The sequence below is a fragment of the Lemur catta genome, chromosome 2 (genome assembly GCF_020740605.2).
Source record: "Lemur catta isolate mLemCat1 chromosome 2, mLemCat1.pri, whole genome shotgun sequence".
Taxonomy (NCBI): domain Eukaryota; kingdom Metazoa; phylum Chordata; class Mammalia; order Primates; family Lemuridae; genus Lemur; species Lemur catta.
The window spans coordinates 140,756,613-140,776,271 of record NC_059129.1 but is presented as its reverse complement, the minus strand read 5'-3'; the positions used below and the strand labels follow the sequence as shown (position 1 = coordinate 140,776,271).

General features: G+C 46.5%; 1 protein-coding gene across 1 annotated transcript in view; it reads right to left on the bottom strand.

Annotated features, from left to right (window-relative positions):
* Positions 1-14,705, bottom strand: part of IGF2R (insulin like growth factor 2 receptor) — a 101,158-nt gene extending 86,453 nt beyond the window's left edge. The window contains exon 1 of the mRNA XM_045544685.1: positions 14,557-14,705. Within this exon, the coding sequence (XP_045400641.1) occupies positions 14,557-14,705 (149 nt within the window). The remainder of the gene's footprint in view (positions 1-14,556) is intronic.
* Positions 14,706-19,659: the final 4,954 nt, after the last annotated feature.

Genomic DNA, 19,659 nt, shown 5'->3' with positions numbered 1-19,659 from the left:
TCAAAATATCTTAAGATTTTCAGATAGCAGGTAACTGAAACCTTGGATGAGAAGGGACTAGTGTACAATCACACGTTGCTTAATGATGCAGACACATTATGAGAAATGTGTCGTCAGACAGTTTCATAGTTGTGCGAACATCACTGAGTGTACTTGCACAAACCTAGATGGTACAGCCTGCTGCCCACATGGGCCACGTGGTACAGTCTACAAACCTGTACAGCATGTGACTGCACTGAATACTGTAGACAACTGTAACACAATGGTAAGCACCTGTGTATCTAAACATAGAAAAGGTACAGCAAAAATACGGCATGAAAGATAAAAATGGTACTATATCAGGAACTTACCATGCTGCATCGGGCACCTACCATGAATGGAGCTTGCAGGATTGGAAGCTGCTCTGGGTGAGTCAGTGAGTGGGGAGTGAATGTGAAGGCCTAGGCCATTACTATACACTTACACGTCTAGCAGCGCAGTAAGTTTGTTTTCACCAGCATCACAATGAACACGTGAGTGATGTGTTGCACTACAGCATCACCACGGCTCCGGCATTACAATGACGACGACACTAGGCAATAGGAATTTTCCAGCTCTACCACAATTTTACGGGAGCACCGGTGTATATGCTGTCCATCAGTGACCAGAATGTCCCTATGTGGTGCACGGCTGTGTTTGTGGAAATTCCCTTCTCATTTTTAATGTCATGGTTCATATGGACCGCTACTTGGAGAGTACAAGCAGACTTCTCAGAGTGGCTGAACCCATCTGAGGACAGCCTCCAAGAAAAAGCCGTGAGCTGTTTGAAGATTCAGACTACACCATGTCATACTGATCAACAGATCACATGCTTTTTCTAGCTCAAGTTCTTCCCCAAGTTTTAAACTTCTGCTTTATAATCTCGGTCCAGTTCTGCTTTCCCTTTTGCACAGTTGGAATTGCCAAACATCAGAGGCATCACCTTCTGCAACCTCTCTTCCCACACCCCACTGGTTTCCATGGAAATAGCACCAATTCCCTCGCTCACGCCTTCCCGCCGCTGCACTCTGCACTCTCTTCGCTGTCCCTATCCAAGCTGGTTGTGGACTCTACTAGGAAGGAACATGTCTATATTGTCTTCCTCATCTCAGATTCATACTCTTCCTCTGACTACTTAGCTCAGCCCAGAGTCCAATAGTAAGTGGTATCGGTAACTCAGAAACATCCTATAATACAATCCAACCACCAGGCCCAGCAGGAAGTGGGGGAGGGGCAGAAGTCACACACAAGGCAAAGGACTTCAGAAGAACTCCAATTTTAAAGTGAGTTCTGTGGCTGAAATACACCCTAGACACGGGCAATTAATTTAACCATATAAACTAAGCACACGGTCTGAATTCTTCCCTTAAAGAAAGCTTAATACTGTTGCTCCTGACTGTAATCTCCCTGCTTCTGCTGACCCTCTCCCGGAGCTCTGCAGTCCGTCCGCGTCTGGTCAGCAGCACAGAGGCTCCATTTTAGCCTCATTTGGTTTAAATTTCCTAATATCCTGAGAGGTGTTGGCAGATTACCGGTTAGAAGGAAACACACAAGTAACAGACTGTCAACCAACTCAGAGACAGGAAGGTGTGTCTACTTTCCTAACACAGTCCCAGCAAGTGCCACAATTAAAACTGTTCCTGGTCAAGACGAAACCAATCAAGGGGCAGCAATGAAGGAACAAATCTAACTGGCCAACACCACTGCCTGGCATTTGGAAAGCTCAGTAAGGAGAAATGCAGAGCCGTCTCCACCAAGGAATTTCTAAACACCCATCCAAAAGAAAGAAAAAATTCAAAAGACAAAGTCATAAGGATACAGCTATACAATATTTTTAAACTATTTGACATTGGTATCTTAATGTGACATCTCTCAACAGTTTTTATATATGTCATCATTGAATGCCTGCAAAACTGCAATACTCTGCAAGATGTAAGTTCTTTCATTTTAAAAATAGTTAACTTCTAAAATAAAGTATGTAAAATTCCATGACCAAGATGCATGGCATGGGCCGGGTGTGGTGGCTCACGCCTGTAATCCTAGCACTCTGGGAGGCCAAGGCAGGAGGATTACTTGAGCTCAGGAGTTCGAGACTAGCCTGAGCAAGAACAAGACCCTGTGTCTATGAAAAATAGAAAGTTAGCCGGGCATGGTGGCGTGTGCCTGTAGTTCCAGCTGTTCGGGAGGCGAAGGCAGGAGGATCACTTGAGCCCAGGAATTTGAGGTTGCTGTGAGCAACAACGATGCCACTGCACTCTAGCTGGAGCAACAGAGTGAGACTCAGTCTCCAAAAAAAAAAAAAAGCACGGTACACCTAATCCCTTAAAGAAAAAAATCTTAGGAAACTGGGTTCCTTCCCTCCAACACAAAACATTTCCAAGAGCTATCATTCTGTCCCTTCCTCATTTATTGCCACATATCCATACTCTTTTGAAATATATTTTAATTCCCTCGCTCGCTATGAGTCTTGGGGTTATGGTAATGATCAGGTAGCTACTAAACATTTTATTACTGACCTACAATTACCAGCACATAAAGCAGGATAAAGGAACAACTAAAATCTAATAAAATTAATAAGCACATACGAATGTGTAATTTGTTTTCCTTCAAAAAGCAACCCAGTTGGTAATACACAAGCTAAATTCACATAGCAAAACACAGTGCACAGTCACTAACTAGGGGAATGGTTTTCTGAATCTATAGCAAGCAACCAATCTAACACTTTGGAGATAAAGGGAACACACAGTCTTTCTGACTTGCACTTCCAAACGGGATTTTCCTACTTTGGGCATGCTTCCAAGTCTCTCAGATATTCAAACAGAATATTCAAGAAATCATTTGGCTCACTACCATCCCTTATCAGAGTTTCAGCTCATTCAGCCCACTAACCTTCAAAAATCTGGACCAATCTCCTAAACTAAGAAGGAATTTAAAAAAAAAAAAAAAACAAAAACGCCAGCAGGGAAGAAGAGCATGTTCAGAGGCAGGGTTCCCACAGTGGACATGTGCTGCAGATTTCACAGCATCATGTGACCACTGTTGCCCGCAACTTCTGTGGCCGACACTAACAGAGAAACCGTCTGATTTGGCATGATGACCATGCCCCGACGCGAAGGCGGGGACAGCATGTGAGCTTGACACAGCATAGCCAAAGCTTATATAGGAAGTACTTCACTTCCTATTCTCACAAACCCACAAAGCTGTGGATAAAGATACAGGGCCTGCAAAAAATAAAGAAACAGAAACCTGGACGTGCCAGGCATCAGTCTCTGATTCTCCCTGGGAGTTACTCCGGGTCTGGAGGCCAAGTCCCATCTGACATCTAAGTCAGTGTCAGAGCCTAAGGCTCCAGGGCAGGCAACGGGGACTTGGCAATGTTTTTGAAGCCAGCATCATGAGTGAGTTTAACAGAGGTCACGTGGAACAGAGAGAGAGAAGTGAGCTTCCCTCTGAAAGGTGCCACGAGGAGCCTGCAGACCTGGGCCCAAATCCTGCCCCGCCGTGGCCCTACAGGCTGTGTGAGACACACAATCTCTCCCAGCCCCAACTTCCTTGTCTATAAAACTGAGCTAACCAGCAAGGTCACAGTGAGGGGAAAAAAAAACACACCAGCAACATAGGGCTTCTGAGAGACTATGATCTAAGGCTTTCATCTGAATCGATAGGAGGATTTGTACTGCTTAAAAATTAAGTTTACAAAAAATGGTAAGTTGACTTGGGGCCTCCCAAGGAAGTGTCACATGACACTGGCAAGGAACTGGAGACGGGAGAGTGGGGCAAGCTCTGGCCCTGGGCCATCTCCACGGAGCTGGGCCACGAGAAAGACAGCCAGGGAGGCTGAGCTACGGCTGCCACGCACCCACCCACACAGTCAGCTGCCTCCTGGACCTCTCAGGACAGGCCAGCAACTCCAGCCCTGCCCGACCCTGTGCCATCTAGCCACTGGCTGCCACCAGAACAGAGATCTGGTGAATCTCAAACTTCTGGAAGAGGAGGGTGGGGGAAGACAGGACACTCCATGCTAATAAGGCTTCACTGCAGTGAAAGGCGTGGAATTCTTGGTAAATTGGCAAGCGACATTCCACAACACAGAGGTACCAAAAAAAATAAATAAATAATGGCCTGTCTTCCCTCTGCTACCCTGGGCTCAGGTCAACTCTATGGTACATGATGCAGGCTAGTATTTCAACCCTAAACTCTGCTCCATGATGATTTTTTTAAAATCAGAGTAATTATCTGTATGTTCTCACACTTTATAAAGTATACGTTACTCGTTCCTCTCATGTAGAAACAAGGGTTATAACATAGGTTATAATCCTTCTTCATTCACTACATGGATGTCTGAATTTAGCTGCCTTTAAAGTTAACCCAGCCCACAGCACAGAATGCAAACGTTAATGCTCAGGGCCCTACTCTGCCTGCCACCGAGAAAACCCTCCCAGACCCCGCCCCTCCCTGCATGCTCTAACTACAGGGAAGGTGGCCTCTCTAACTTCTGGCTGTCAGCTGCACTGGCTGATCCACAATGCTAAGGCGGCCACCGGCAGGTGCTAGTTCTTCACAAAGGCCAATTAGGTAGACACAGGAGAACAGCCCCTGCCTTAAGACGCTGGGGTCAAACGTCAGACAGGCACATACAGCTCTGCAAATCTTAACACCCAACTGGAAAAGGAAACACACACACAGCACGCTCCTTTAGAGCCAAATCAGTTCTCACCTTTATGCGTTCACAGGAACAACATTATCTCCCCTAATCCAAGAATAAGGAACATGTCTTTGAGTGACCTTACACCGCACGATTTGTGAACATCGTTGCTCAACCTTTGCCAACTCTCAAGGTCGGCACCATCCCTCCCCGCTTTTACACAGAAACTACGGCCTACTAAGGTCAGTGACCTTGCCTCCAGCCACAAATTCACAAAGTGGCCACGCCAGTGTTCGAAAGAGGCAGGTCCTGCTCCAGGGCATGTGCTATCTCCACTACACTGCCATAGTAAAAAGGTCATCAACTTCAAGGGGACTTGAAGAGAAAAAGTTGTGTACTAAATTGCTGCCCTTAACTAATGATCTTGCTTCCCAGTTCACTGAGGAAACTGAAGACATCAGATCTTCCGAATTCCCAACAATCTACCAAAATCCCCCGAGGGCTCCAGGCTCCCGGTGGGGAAAAGCCAAAGTCCCAGGGCCTATGGAACCTGGCCCCTAGCTAGTCCCCTGCCTCTGGTCCCCTCCCTCCATTCTCCCAGCACCTCCGGCCACTCCAGCCACACTGGCCCCTATGCTGTCTGTCAAACTCATCAGGGATGCTCCTTGCCAGCGTGCCTGACACATGGTCCTTCACCCTGAGTCCATGGTTCACTCACTCACCTCCTTCTGGTCTCTGCTTAAAAATGTCCTCTTAGGCCAGGAGTTCAAGACCAGCTTGGCCAACATAACAAGACCTCATCTCTACAAAAAAAGTTTTTAAAAATTAGCCAGGCGTGGTGGCACGTGCCTGTAGCCCCAGCTACTCAGGAGGCTGAGGCAAGAGGATCAGGTGAGCCCAGGAATTCAAGGCTGCAGTGAGCTGTGATCGTACCACTGCACTCCAGCATCTGTCTCATGAAAGAACAGAAAGAAAGAAAAGGAGAGGAGAGAGAGGGGAGGGGAGAAAGGGGAAGGAGGGAGGAAGAAAGAAAAGGAGAGAAAAAAGAGAAGTCAAGTCCTCTTACAGAAAGGCCTGGAACAGTGGACTCACTGTAGAACAGCTCAGCCCCCACCCCCTGACCCTCTTTCCCTCCCTCAGTCAGGCAGTCAGGGTCCACCAAGCCACTACCTCCCACCGCCTCTCTAAAGGGCGGCTCCAAAAAGATGGAAAAAAGAGATGCGCTGACGTCTCACTTTGCAGACACCAGGTGGACGGAGGGAGCCTCAGAGGAACAGTGCGGGTGACTCACCCGGAGTCGCACCCTCGGCACTTCTAGGAAACCCACTTCTCTAGCACTTCTATTCTGGTGGCCTGCTGTGCTATTTGCAGGAGGGAGTGTTGGGGGAGTTTTTTAAGTACAAAACAGCTGTTTTAAAATTCATAACTGGTTTTGGAGTAGAGAGAACCATACATATGGCAACAAATTAATTTTACACCCAATCCAAACCCAGTGGCCAGTCTGCTCCTGAATGAGCTCCACATCACTCGGGCTCGCCTTCCTCCTGCACACGGCAAGTGTGAGGAGCACGGACAGCTCTGATTGCAAAGACACCTCCTAAACTTTCAACTGCAAAGGCCACTTTTCACCGTTTACACGCTCCTCCATCTTTCCCTATGTCCCTCCTTCCCTCCACCTCCTAAAACAAAACTAAGATCAAATCCTTGCACAGTCTCTGTCATTTCCCATGACTGTCCTCCATGGCAGGATCTGCTCCCTCATCCAGAGGAACACGCCCTCCGTGTGTCGGCTGAGCAATGGCGGCCCCAAGGGATCTCAAGGCCAAAAAAGGAAAAAGAGAAAGTCCACCAAAGGTCTCTCGCTCATCTGAAGGGCAAGTTTCACGGTCACAGGACCCAGAGGGCCTGGGATTTCCCCCACTGCGGAGGGTTCACAGACACGCCCCTCGGTGCTGGCTGACACAGACAGAAACAGACATAGGATGCATTGCTCTGGGCACCTCAAAAACCCAGTCAGCAGCAGCTGGGGGTGTTTTGTTTGTTTGTTTCCGATTTTTTCATAGTTATACAGCAAGGTGGTGTTTGTTCTTTCCTTGTTTGTTCCCACCTCCATAGACACCCTGAGATCCAGCACCCATTCCTCCACCCTCCAGGGGAGCCTGGTAAGGTCTAAGTCAAGACAGGAGCCCCTGACAGCCGACGCCCATGCAGAAGTTGGCTGGGCCCTCCTGATGCCTGCAGGAGACAAACGAGGAGGCTCTCTCTTCCTCCCCTGGACGGCGGAACCGCTGCAGCCCTCTTGCTCCCAGCTTGGAAGAAGCCACTATGGGAAGGAGGGTGGAGCAGGAAAGGATGCCGGGTTAGGGTACCTAACATATGGCACCTGGCACCCACCCAAACCCCACACCTCCCATCACTAAGTTCCTTGTTCAGGGAATTTGAGCTGGGAAGGACTCCTGAAGGCTGCATAACTCAGTCACAGAAATCTGGATGCCAAATGGACCCAGAGAATCATGTAGTCCAATAGTTTGAAAACTTTTTTTATACAGTGGAAACCTTTCTTCCTCAAAAGGAATCCTACATGGAGTGCCAATGTACGAAACAGATGAAGAAGAAAATGCTCCCTGGTTAAGGCAGAAACTCCACGACACTAATGGAGTAACAGGCTAAAAAAAAATAAACCACTGATCTGACACGGCAACTAACTCACAGATAAGGCAGCAACTACCACGGATGAACACGGAGGATGTACCAGACATTCAAGTGTATTCTCATTGCTACACCGAGCCTGAGAACATGACTAGTATCCTGATTCCACACAGAAGAAATCAAGACCTGAGAGCTTCTGTAACTTGCCCGAGGCCTGGGAAGGGAGGAGTCCAAATTCAAAACCAGGACAGTGACTTCCAAAACTAACTCCTACCTCTCTTCAGGAAAATAAGGTCCAGAGCAAAGAAGTGATTTGACCCAGGCAGCTCAATAACCCAGATCTCCCAGCTCAGGCACACGCTGCCAACGGCGACCAGCAGGGGTTCGGCAGCTGTCTCCTGGCAGGAACACGCCTGGGTGATGTTCAGCAGGACGGAAAGGACCAGCCACAGAGCAGGCCCTGCCCATCCCCCAGTCTCCCCCAGAACGATTTATAGCCAAGTTCCAACAACTGCTTCCAGCCCTGCCCTGTGCAGCTGCACAAGAGACAGCAAACGTCCCCACGGAGACTCACTGCACAGAGCACAGCAGAATCACCAGATGACAAACTTGAACTGAAGAAACCAGGGCCAAGTAAAGAGAACTAATACAGCAATCAGGGCAGAACTTTAAAACACATCTTCAAAGGGGTGCGGAAAGCTGCAGAAAGAACAGGTAGCTGTGGCTACACAGCAATGGGAGACCTTGTGGAAACAGACAACGGAGAAGCCACAGAGCTTAAGAATATCGGGAGCCTCGGTAAGCTGAGAGACAGGAGAAGACACCTTCTCCAATCCTGTCCAAAATGGTAGCCGACGCAAGAATAAAAGCAACCGACAAATCAAGCAGAACAAAGAATAAGTTAGGACAAAGAAAAGCTGGACAGCCACACAATGAATAACTTTGACACAGCCTGAGCAAGCGTGAGACCGGCCGTAGTGGCATGTGTACATGTAGTCCCAGCTACTCGGGAGGCTGAGGCAGGAGGATCGCTTGAGCCCAGGGGTTTGAGGTTGCTGTGAGCTATGACGACACCACCACGCTCTACCCAGGGTGACAGAGTGAAACCATATCTCAAAAAAAAAAAAAAAAAAAAAAACTTTGACCCAAACAGAGAACATTTTTTCCAAACACGTAAAAGACTCCCAACTTGACTAGGTGTGAGGCCACAAGGGAAATGGCAATAAATTCCACCACATTTACTGGCCACAGTGGAAAAAAATAACCCCCCCAAAAATCCATTTACCTGCAAAAAAAAGTCTAAAAATTTAGTGGGTCCAGGAAGGTGACATGGTGTCCAAAAGGAAATATACAGAATTGAAGAATGTAAAAACCATGTATCAGAACTTAGAGATATAGTGCTCAGGAGAAAGCAGCACATAGCTTTAAATACTTTTTTTAATTATGTAAAATGATTTAAAATAAAAGATCTAAGCTTTCAATTCAAACTAGAAACAGAAAAATAATGTGTTCATTGGTGCTGTTCAGCTTTCCTTTTTTCTATTTACTAACAGAGCACAGAAATCAATAAAACTGAAAATAAATGGTGAAAAAAACAAAATGCTAGTTCTTTTGTAAAGACTAATCACAGGTAGACAAATCTTTGGTAAATATAACTAAGGGGAAAAGTACACAATTAAACATCAGGAATTTTTTAATTTACCTACAGATACATATTTTCAAAAATATAAGAGAGTAGCATGTACATATTTACATATGAATATGTAATTAAAATGATAATTTTCCAGGAAAAAAATATTACCAAAACTGACTCAACAAAAAAGTAGAAAATCTGAATGGGCAAGGTAAATAAAACTAAAACCATAATCAAAACTCCTTCCCCACTATACTCTACCTCCTCAAAGGCATCAGGCCGAGATAGTTTTACTGGTGAGTTCTACCAAAATTTAAGGAACAAGAAAATGTTCACCACACACAAAAATACTAAAAACTAACTAATTAAGCTCTTTCCACAAAGCAAACATATTTTTGACAACCAAATCAGTCAAGAGCAGCACAGCAAATTACAGCCCAATCTCAATTTAAAAAACAACTGCAAACATATTACATAAAATATTAGTAAATACAACTAAATATATTCATGGAAAAAAATTAACTTTCACCCTTCACATCAAACACAGAAATTAAATTAAAAAAACTGATCATAGGGCTAAACATAAAAGTTAAAACTATAAAACTTCTAAAAACAAACACAGGAGAAAATCTTTCTGACCTTGGAGTAGACCAGTGGTTCTCAATTGGGGATGATTTCCCCCACCTCCCAATCATTTGAAATATCTAGAGACATTTTTATTTGTCACAGCTGAGAATGGGGCCAGTAAAGAGTACTTTTGGCATCTAATGGGTAGAGGACAGGAATGCTATTTAACATCCTGCAATTTACAGCACAGCCCCACAACAAAAAATTATCCAGCCTGAATGTCAATAGTGCTGAGATTGAGAAATGCTGGGGCAAATTTCCTAACAAAGATGTCTTAGGCTACAAAAGCACAAACCATTAAAAAAAAATGATAAATTGGAGTCCATCAAATTTTTTAAAATACCTGTTCTTGGTTGGACACAGGGGCTCACAGCTGTAATCCCAGCACTTAGGGAGGCCAATGTGAGAAAATCACTTTGAGCACAGTAGTTCAAGACTCTGAACAAGAAACAAGACTCTGGTTCTACCAAAAAAAAAAAAAATCTGTTCTTCAAAGGATATCACTAAGAAAACGAAAAGGCAAGGCAAACACTGAAAGAAAATATTCATAATACACATTACATATCTAAGAAAGGGCTTGTATGCAGAAGATACAAGGAACTAGCAAGGAGAAAACCCAAAAAAGTTTTAAGGAGTGGGCGAGGGAAAATATTATTTTTAGAAGACAATACAAAAACTATCCGAATGGTCAATAAGCACATGAAGATGTTCGACATCATCTGGCATTCCAACAAAAACAAGAAAAAACGCTCCTTCATGTTCAATATCATGAGTCAGCAGGGAGATGAAAATTGAAACCACACTGAGATACCATTACAAACCCACTAAAACAGCTAAAATTAAGACTGGCAAGACCAAGTGGTGACAAAGATGTGGAACTACTGAAACTCTCATGCATTCGTGGTGGGAATGCAAACGACACAACCACTGTGGATTACAGTTTGACAGTTCCCATAAAGTCAGACAGCTATTTCCACTCCTAATACACCACCCATGACCAGCTGGGGTGTTACCAAGAGATCTCCATGGCTGGGACATTCAAAGGAAGAAAAAGAACAGCACCTGCAAAGGGATGGGCTACTCTCTGCCACTAGACTCAGTCCTGGAACCCTGTTGAGTCCTCTCTGCCCCGTACAACAATTTATAAGCCAAGATCAAAATAAAGAAGAGAACATCTAAATTCTTTTTCTCAGGCCCATCTTTTAAAAATCCCTCTGTCTATAAAACGTTGATAAAAGATGTGAAACCCAATCAGGCATTCATTTCCTGGGAATTTGTCAGGATGCTGTTCTAAGAATTAATGCATGAGGCCTAATATAATCATAATTAACAATCTTTGGTTTCTACAGACACTTACTGTTGAAAGAAATGCACACACAAATGGATGTGATCCAGGTTTAACATGTGGCCCAAATTAGGCATATAAGCATTGTTCCTTTGGAAAAACTGCAGGGAGGAAAGAAATCTCCTTAGAGACAGTAACTAAACCAACCTCAACTCCCAGCTGGCTTCATTATTCTCTTGTCCTCAATATAATAAAAACTTTCCAGCATTTATATTCAAACAATTTGGGGAAAACTTGTTATGGATAAATTTTAAAGTACTTGACTCCCTAAATCTAGTTAGCCCAATGCATTATTTTATAATTATATAAACTGTTAAGACCAAATACATTAATGATCTTGTTAACACCTAACTAAAGAGTGGAAATTTACATGTAATATATGTAATGTGTACTTTTTACTAAGTTTAAGGCATAGAGTAATAAGTAAAGCTGTTGACTAGCTAAGAGCCTTTTGGTCATTTTTAGTGGTTTTGCATGGCCTGGCCTCTGCCCCTCTCTCCTGGGGCCCACTCTTGTCTTGCTCTCACTAGTCCTGCCCCACTGACCTTCAGACACTCCTTCCTGCCCCAGGACCTCTGCACCGGCCAGTCTCACAGCCTGTCACACTGGCCTCAGGAAACACACTCTTTGTCCTAGCACATCATCTCCTGAGAACCATCTAAGAATCACTAACTTCTTCCACAGCACAGGGCTCACCTGGCACAGCAATCCCCTTAACACTTAACATATTATTGAGTCTTTCCAAAAAGCAAGCACTTATTTAAAATGCTGCTTCAAGCCAGATAACACTTTGGGAAACTTGCCTTTGTAGTACCCGCTATATAATGTGCAACTTGCAGAGAGAAGGCCTCTCCACGTGCATGAATGTAGTTAGAGCTGCTGCTGAAATAGTTGTTTCCTTCACCCCTCCACCAATAACTGCACCAAGAATTACACCCCAGCCCAGGAGTGCTCAGAGCCAAAGCTCACATTGAAGCTTTGATCCCACAAGGTGCCAGGCAGGCACTCCTAAAGCAGGCCCAGACTTCCCTTCTTGTTGGTCCCAAGGGACTGCAGATGAAAAATATCCTAAGTTGTAGGGAGCTAGGCTTGGGAGAAGAGGTTGTTTCCCCAGAAATCCAACTCTTAGAGCAAGGAGTAATCTTTTAAAGCAATGAGAATTTACTGCTTAAGCGCTACTGAAAGCTGTATGGCGTCTGGGCACTCCAAAACCTTTGCGAGGATAATGGGTTTCTGAGGACTGCCCTAGCCACCATACCACAATGAACAAGACTGTTTTCCAGGGGAAAAAGTGTTCCACATTTCAAACACCCAACTTACAGACACTTGGAACACAATCCTTCTGTACATCAGGGACGGCCTCCATGCAACCAAGGTGCAAAAACAAATGGCTTCTAGGAGTCTACTTTTCATACTCACAGTGGAGACGTGGGTAAGTTACTGACATTTCAGCAAATGGATGCCCAGGAACAGAATAAAAACGTAGCTTAACACATCATGCTTTGGTGATATTTGGTAGAACTTTTAAAGCGGATTTAAAAAAAGATCAGCTCACATTCCCATTCCTCACATATGTGCTAGAGTTAAGGTACTTTTAGCCAGTTTTACCTCCTAAAAGTACACAGATTATTGACACCCCCACCCCCGCAAGAAAAGTCTTTAAAAGTATTCAAGGAAAGGTATCAATTTAAAACAGGAAAACACAAGAAGAACTTCACTTTGCAGGTGTTTTGTTTAGAGCCTGCAAGTGACTCTGGAGAAGTCTACATGAGCAACCACAGTGCAGTAACAGGCAGGGGAAAGAGGTGTGTCAAAACCACCTCTAAAGTGACTGGGAGCTTTGCTGTCCCAGGAAAATCTGGCAGAAAAACGGAACACGCCGACTTTAAAGATATTCCAAGACTACGGAGGGCACAGCTTATCATACTTCCAATGCATTATCAATCTCAGAACCCTCTTCAGTGTTTGCTAAGTTATGACCACATGCGTCAGTGCCAGAAATATGTAAAGATACAAAGGCCATTCCTACTGGACCAAGAGGTCATGTTCCACCTGGAGATGAGGTTAATGAACCAGGTTCAAGCTGCTGAGATGACTAACCTAACACAAAAGTCAGAGCCCCCTGAATCAGCCAGAGTATCAGCCTACCCTTGAGGCCAACTTTAACCTTAACTGTTAAGAAATAAATTCCAATTTATTAACAAGACGAAGACTTCCACACCAATAGCCCAGCTGAGCTAATTTCTTATGGACGTTTTTGGTCATAGCAGCCACTATTCCAAAATATCGTCCTTTAAATGTCAGTCTCAGCCTGACCTTGCTCATGTTGCCCCCCTTTTCTCTGTATCATGCCAGTTACTAGAGCAACTATGTATCCTAGAGTAGCTAACTCGACTATAAACTACTGTGCCATAAAGTCTCCCTCAAGTCTGCCCTTCCCCTTCCAAAAAAAGGAAGGAAATAAAGGATATGGTCTTTTCAAAAGGTTTCTATTGTGGGGTCAGCCTCATTCTCCTTAGAATAATAATTTCTACAATTCTGAACACATAAGTGCTAATAAAACTCTGTAATATGAGGGAAAAATAAGAACCCCATAAACGCTGGGACAAACTCAAAGTTCAGCTCAACATACTCTAAACTTCATTTCATTCTGAAAAGTTACCACGGTATTGCCAAGGGGGAAACTGTTGACTGTTCTAAACTTTCCATCTTGCCCTTTTTTTTTTTAACCAAAGTTGAAAAATAAATAAAAGCTGGATTTTCCATAACCCTAAGCAGTCCAGAGAAGGTTGGTCCGAAAATTCCACGAATTGGAAGTTCCCCAGACCCGGGACTCCTAGCTGTTGTGGGACATTAACAGTCCTCGATGGGAGTAATGGTTATAGAACCGCGGTTCCCAGAGCAGGAGACTCCACTAGAATAATCCACCCCGGAGACAATGACATCATGTGAGCAACTGGACAGGAAGTCGAGCTCAGAAGAGTGAAGAGTGAAGTCTTGAAGCCAACACAGGATGACCACCCCTCAACCCCCAATCAAAGAGGGGGAAAAGTCACCTACTGCTGGAAAGTTATTTAAAGAGAAAATGAAAACCCACGTGGAAGAAATCGGTCAGCAAATGAAACCAAAAACACCCAACGCCAAGGCCACTGGCGTGGGCTCCGACGCACTGGCGAGTCTTCCCACACTGGGGCCCCCCCAAAGCCGCGCCGGCGAAACTTTGACGAAGACGTGCAGTGGGAACAAAGCGCAGCTGTAGTTCCTTTCCTGCCTCCTCCAACTTTCCCAGAAGCACCGCTGCGAGGGGCAGGCACTGGGCGTGAGGCTGCCCCGCAGCGTGTCACCCGGACAGGACGGCCGCCCGCTCGCGCACAAAGCCGCCCCCGACTCAGTGACAGCCACAAGTGGCCGGGCACGGGGCTCGCGGGCCAGCGCGTCCTCCCGCGCCCCCGCCCGCCGGACCCCCGTCTCCCCTCGCGGCCAGCACGCGCTCAACTTTGCTTGGGGCGGGGCGGGCCCCAGCGTGGACTGGAAGCGACTTGGGGACCCCCGCACCTTCCCGAGCACTCCCTGCCCCCCACCACGGCCGCGCGCCCGGGGCCACCGCGAGCGACGCCTGCGCCCCGGCGGGCCACCCACCTGCACAGCTCGGGGAACTCGACGGCCTCGGCCTGCGTGGCCCCCGGGGCAGCGACGAGCAGCAGCAGCTGCAGCAGCAGCAGGGAGCGCGGCGGGCGGCCGGCAGGCGCGGGCCCCAGGTGGGCGCTCCGGCCGGCGGCGGCCCCCATCGCGCCGGGCCCGGGCTGCGCGGCGGGCACTGCGCTAACGGCGCGCGACTCCGAGGGGCAGCGCCCGGGACAGGGTCGCGCCGCCAGGGCAGGCGCGGAGGGGCAGCTGGCGTCGGAACGGTAGCAGGCGCCGGAGCCCGAGGGGAGCGAGGCTCCGCTGGGCACGGCGGCGGCGGCGACAGCGGCGGCCCCGGAACCGCGTCACGTGACCACCGCTCGGTCCCGCCCCCTCCCCGCCCCCCGCTCACGTGACCCCCTTGTTCAGGTGATCCCCGCCCGGCCGGCTCCGCCCGACTCGGGTCATGTGAGCGCGGCACGCGCGGGACAGGAAGCGGCGGTGGCGGGGCGCGGCCCTAGGTGCACCCCGGGCGCGCCGCGCGTGGCAGGGGCCGCCGAGCCCCGGCCTCCGTTTTCCCTCCCGCCGCGCCCTGCCGGATCGGGAGGAGCCGTTCCCAACCTCGACCGACAGGGACAATGGGGAACTTGCCCCCGTGCCCGGGCGGGAGCTGCCTCCCCACGCCGGCCGCGCAGCGCCGGGTCCGCGGTGGGGGGGCGTCTTTCCTGCCCTGTGGGATCAAGTCCCGGACTTGGGGGTTAACAAACAGCCTTTGCCGCACAGCGTCTCACGACCTTCTGTGGGAGCGTGAGCTTCTCCAGCAGGAAGGCAGCACAAATGCGGCAACGCGAAGTACACGGTAGACAAAGGTGCCACTACCAAGTGCCACTCAACAAAGCTTTAGTGATTCTTCTATTCACGGATCTTGAGCCAGTGCTGTGTGAATGGCTGTGTGCTAGGTACAGGGAGAGTAAAAAAAAAATCTGAAAAGATTGAACTCAAAACATTTATTTTCTTTTAGAGCAAATAAGATACAAAAATAATCACGATGACATCGTTTTTCAGTGCTTATTCCATACCACACAGCGTGCTAAGCACTTCAGCATGAATCCTCAAAGACCTATGAAGTGGGAAGCTCCTTATAGATGAGGAATTGAGGCACAAGGATATGAGTAACTTACAAAGATGCTCATTCAGATGCAAATAACTGTGACCCCTTACTAGCAAACACTTGTTGAGCAACTAATCACCAGTGGCCTGACACCGTGGTTTAGCTCATTTAATCCTAATACAATTCTATGAGACGTACCTTTATTGCACCCATTTTACAGATCATGAAACTGAAGTATGGCAGAATTAAATATTAATAACTAGCTAGTCATGCAGCTGATAAGTGAAAAAGCCAGGGTTTGAGCCCAAGCCAGACAGTCCCAGAGCCTGTGACTTAGCCACTGTGCTTATATTGCCAAAGAGTAATTAATACAGCCCAAGAAAGGGAAGTGGTTAGCAGCTCAGAGGGAGAGTGCGGGCCTAGACTGTGGACGTCAAGAAAGGGTTCGTGTTTTGCAACTCCAGTGCAATAATTGACACAGATACGGGTCATCAGTGGATACCAAAACCATCAGGTGAAAGATCAATACGAACCAGAATATTCACTTTGTCTCAGAGTATCACTCTCAAAGTGTATTTTCCTAATGAAGACAAAAATACATCTTCACAATAGAAAGATCCTGTAGAACCACCTTAATCAAGAGGTTAAAATTAGTATCACCTATTTTGGGAAAAATTAGCATTTTCTGCTTTTTAAAGTGATGCAGTGAAAAATCTGCAAGAAGATAATATTTAAAAGAAGGTATAGGCGGGGCGCAGTGGCTCACGCCTGTAATCCTAGCACTCTAAGAGGCCGAGGCGGAAGGATCGCTCGAGGTCAGGAGTTCGAGACCAGCTTGAGCAAGAGCGAAACCCCTGTCTCTACTAAAAAATAGAAAGAAATTAACCAGACAACTAAAAATATATAGAAAAAGTTAGCCGGGCATGGTAGCGCATGCCTGTAGTCCCAGCTACTCGGGATGCTGAGGCAGTAGGATTGCTTGAGCCCAGGAGTATGAGGTTGCTGGGAGCTAGGCTGATGCCACGGCACTCTAGCCTGGGCAACAGAGTGAGACTCTGTCCCAAAAAAAAAAAAAAAAAAGATATTGTGAAGTCCTAACCCCCACTGCTACCAAGTGTGACCTTCTTTGAAAACAGGGTTGTTCTTTATAGATTAGTTAAGATGAGATCACACAGGAGTAGGGTGGGCTCTTAATCCAATATGACTGGGCTACTTATAGGAAGTGGGAAAGAGACAGAGACATGCGAGGAGAGCACAGCCACACGAGAATGGAGGTGTGACGCATCACAAGCCAAGAAGGGCCAAGGATTGTTGCCAACACAAAAGCTGGGAGAAAGACGTTGAGCTGGTTCTCCTCCTAGAACCTTCAGAAAGAGCATGACCCAACACCTTGATTTTGGACTTTTAGCCTCCAGAACTGTGAGATAATAAATTTCTGTTGTGTGAAGCTATCCAGTGGTGCTTTGTTATGGCAGCCCTAGAGCAGAAATACACCCCTCGCCTAATAGGACAGATCCAGGCTTGGAATCCAGGTGCTCCAACCACTACTACCCCATTATGATGACTCAATCTTCTTGCACCTGACATTTGGCTTTGGAAACACAAGCTTAAGTGACAGACCAAGGACAGAAATAAGCTGCTTCTGAGGGTGTCCCTGCTTGGTGTCTAGAGCACTAGCAGAGGCAGGGAAAGCTATGACTGCCCCTTTGGAACACAAACCACGAGCTATTGAACTGGTGGTACACAGATACCACCCTGAAACTCAGGCAAAAGCTCACACACAAAAAAAAAATCCAGAAACTTTTCAGAATATCCAGAAAGGAGCTTGATCCTAGCAAAAGACCCCCAAAGCACATTGTCATTCCTTTGGGGCATTTCTTGGTTCCTCAGATCACAAATAAAATAAACTGCCAAAAAATTGTACAGTAGATAATATGGAATCATTGTTTTATGGGTGAGACAAAAGCATTATGATTATGTAGGATACTGTGCTTGTTCTTAGGCAACACATGCTGAACGTGAAGTGTCATCATGTTGGCAATTTTGAAATGATTTGGGTGGGGAGTGTATATGTAAAGATAGAAAGCAGATGTTAAAGATATTAACAATTGCAGTGGTAGGTGAAGAGTATATCAGTGCTCTTGCACCATTCTTTCAACTGTTCTGGAGGCTTGACATTTTTCAAAATGAGAAGTTGGGAAAGAGATCCCATCATGGAAGATGTTGCTTTTGAGTGGAGCCTGGAAGGATATGGGGAAAGTTAGAGAAAGACAGTACAGGCACGGAGACCAGCGAGTGTAAAGCCATGGGTGGAAAAATACAGAAGCTGTATTTGCCATAAAAGGGCCTTTAGCTTGAGCAAAAATTACATGGGAAGAGAGAGCAACTGCTTTTGCCCAAAAATTGTGCTATATCCTGGGCTTTTAAAATATAATCCTTCCCTCAAGTAGCTCACAGTTTAGGTGAAAGTTAATTGTAATATGTTTGGAAAAATTGTACTGTGGTCAGCTCCTAGAGGATCTTAAATGATCAGCTAAGAAGCTTAGATGTGATTGGCTGTAAAGTGGGGAACAACAGCTGCCACACTAACACATCCTGAAGGCTCACCCTGTGTTGAGATCCATTCACGGGAATTGTGTCATTCACTCTTCATAATGATCGCATGAGATAGGTAATTTTATTACCCTCATTTAAAAGATGATAAATTCAGGCAAAAATAAATTAAATATCTCAAGAACTTGACATTGAGTAAAAAAAGAAAAGAAAGAAAGAAAGAAAAGCAATTAAATCCCTTGCCCAAGGTCATGCAGTTAGTAAATGACAGAGCATGGATGTGAACTACATGATTTGGGACCAGAGCCCATGCTCATAACTCACCCTGCCTCCTGAGCGAGAGATTTGGAGCATGAGAAAGAGAGAGTCACAGAGACACTTCAGGAAAATCCATCTGGTTGTAGGATGGACTGGAAGCTGCTTTATTAAAGCTATCAGACTGAAGGTGACACAATCGACAGCAGAAAGCCTTGTGTCCTTCTGCAAGAACACCCCATTCATGGTTGGTTAACACCTAGCTGGGTGACTGCCAAAGGTAACGACCTAGGGCTGTGGGAATGGGAGGGGAGGGGGGCAGCGGTGCGAGGCGGCAGTGGGTGGCATCCTGCAGGCATCCTACGCCCTGGCCCAACCCTTCCATGCCAGGCAGGGCTCGCCTCCGCCACGCAGGCTGAAGGTGCGGGATTCCTGCTTCCCAGCCTTTGTTACAGCCTGACCAAGGGCATACGACCCAATCCTGACAATGGAACTTTATGGGAAGTCTCCTGAGACCTTCTGCAAAACGTTTTTTTCTCCAATAAAAAGAGACACAAGGGAGGAAATTCCCTTTTTAAAATTTTTATATTAATTTGTTTTTTCGCTGGCTGCAGTAATGTCCATATAAGGTGCTTGCGCCTGCTACAGCCCCTAGTAACTGTGAGGGAAGATGTGGCCCACACGGTAGGAATAAGATGGAAACATCGGGATCCCGGACAACACAGCTGACCACTTCATCACAACCCTAGAACTGGCCAGGATCAGATCTTTTGCTTTGTGACAAACAAATAAATTTGCTTAAGCCATGTGTGTTATTAATTTGTTGCCTCTAAGCTCCAAATGCACCCTTCAATATATGCTCCATGATAAACAAAGGAATTCCTTTAAGTAGTTCTCCTTTAATGTAAGCATGACATTAAGCTTTTGGAGTAGAGAACCCTCTGGAGGAACATTGCTGAAGAGGTTCTCCTGTGGTTTCCAGCACATCCACACCACTAGGTGCTGATCACCGGCTCCCTCACCTGCACACCAGCAGGTGACCTGTTGCACCTGCAGACCAGCTTCAGCCTGGCCCGTCTGCTATCTGGCGAGCTGAACCCCACACCTTCTCCAGTGAGATCTAAACCCCTTCCAAGCTGTTCTTCTTCGGGTTCTCTCCCTCAGCCCAGGGTGCCATAAAGAGTTTCCTCATATCTTAT